General features: G+C 44.4%; 1 protein-coding gene across 1 annotated transcript in view; it reads left to right on the forward strand.

Annotated features, from left to right (window-relative positions):
* The window catches only part of LOC119591720 (agrin-like), a 23384-nt gene that overhangs the window by 17718 nt on the left and 4176 nt on the right, over nt 1–1490 (forward strand). Inside the window, exons 15-17 of the mRNA XM_037940468.1 lie at nt 162–293; nt 764–882; nt 1117–1198. Of these exons, the coding sequence (XP_037796396.1) occupies nt 162–293; nt 764–882; nt 1117–1198 (333 nt within the window). The remainder of the gene's footprint in view (nt 1–161; nt 294–763; nt 883–1116; nt 1199–1490) is intronic.

Here is a 1490-nt window from a genome sequence, read left to right on the forward strand (position 1 = left end):
TAGGTTCAGCATTCATTAGCTCTTAAAGTTTCACTATTTACTAGCTTTTCTTATCTTCCTCATTTACTTGCTCTTTTAGTCTCATCGTTTATTCAGCTTATGACCAGACCTCCATGTCTATCACGCCAAGACTTCAACTAAGACCCACTCCCTCCGCACAGGAACTTCACCCTGGCCCACCCGGACTCCGGCGTCACCATGGGCCTCAACGGAGCCATCCAGAGACTGCTGGTCAACTCGGAGGTGCTGGACAACCTGGACGAGAGGGCGAGGGGAGGTCGCGGCGTCAGGAGGTGAGGGGAGGTAGAGGGGTCAGCGAGGGCGAGGGGAGGTCGCGGCGTCAGGAGGTGAGGGGAGGTAGAGGGGTCAGCGAGGGCGAGGGGTGTCGGGGAGGGGTCTGCGTGTTATTACGTCGTTTTGGAGTTATGTGCAGTACTGAAGCATTGGTATGAGATACGTTATGGTAATGTTATTAGGATGATCTGTTATTTACGGTTATGATGAGATACTGTTATGATAAGATCGGGATATTGCTATTTACTGTGCTCAAGTATTATTACAAATGTACTTATAAATACCCAGCCATTTATCTTACTACAAATAAACCTTCCTAACTTAATAAAAGAACTTAAGTACAAAACCATCCCTAGTATCATCTCATTAGTTATATTAGAACATTACAAAGCCACTCGCTATATGATTACAGTAGTGTTTAAATCCTGGCGCAGGGTTACTTACATCACCCTCCTTTCCCTTACTTTAGGTACCGTGGACCCCCCTGCCTGCACAACCCCTGCCAGAACGGCGGTGTGTGCCAGCCGTTCCTCAGCCGGTTCCTGTGCAAGTGTCCAGCCTCGTTCACCGGGAAGTTCTGCGAGAAGCGTACGTTCTTCGGGGTTCTGTCTTTGTCACATTTTCTAGTGGCTTATATCGCTACGTAATCGGAAAGACTGAGATCCATATTGGGAAAGATTGTATCTCTATATTTTTTCCTTGTCTCTTTTTTTTTTAGGATTTGTTCACTAAAAAAAATTGGAGTCTAGTCAATATCCCATTTTGTGAGCCCAGTGATAACAGCTAATAGCCGACTGTTCATTCTGTTCCATTCTTTGACAGGTTCAGACGAAAATCAGATGATGAAACCGGTCAAGTTTGACGGCAAAACTTTCCTCAAGTTCCCCAACATGGTTTACAGAGTGTAAGTGTCATGTCCAGCCCGCTGGTTGCTGTATTCAATACTAACATATCCCAGAGATACTAACTTTAGTCTTGAAATGCAATATTAACTATTAACTATTGTGCGTTGTTGGTAAATGCATGTAGAAACTGGCTAACCTAACACCACTGAGAGTAGATTGTAGATTTTGACAGATGCCATACCCTCGTTCTCCATATTTGTTTCCATTTCTTTCTCATTAGCTCTCACAGATTCACAAATCCATTACCAATACCTTCCACGTACCATATTCGCTTTCCTTCCTCCATTTTTT

The sequence above is a fragment of the Penaeus monodon genome, chromosome 29 (genome assembly GCF_015228065.2).
Source record: "Penaeus monodon isolate SGIC_2016 chromosome 29, NSTDA_Pmon_1, whole genome shotgun sequence".
Taxonomy (NCBI): Eukaryota; Metazoa; Arthropoda; class Malacostraca; order Decapoda; family Penaeidae; genus Penaeus; species Penaeus monodon.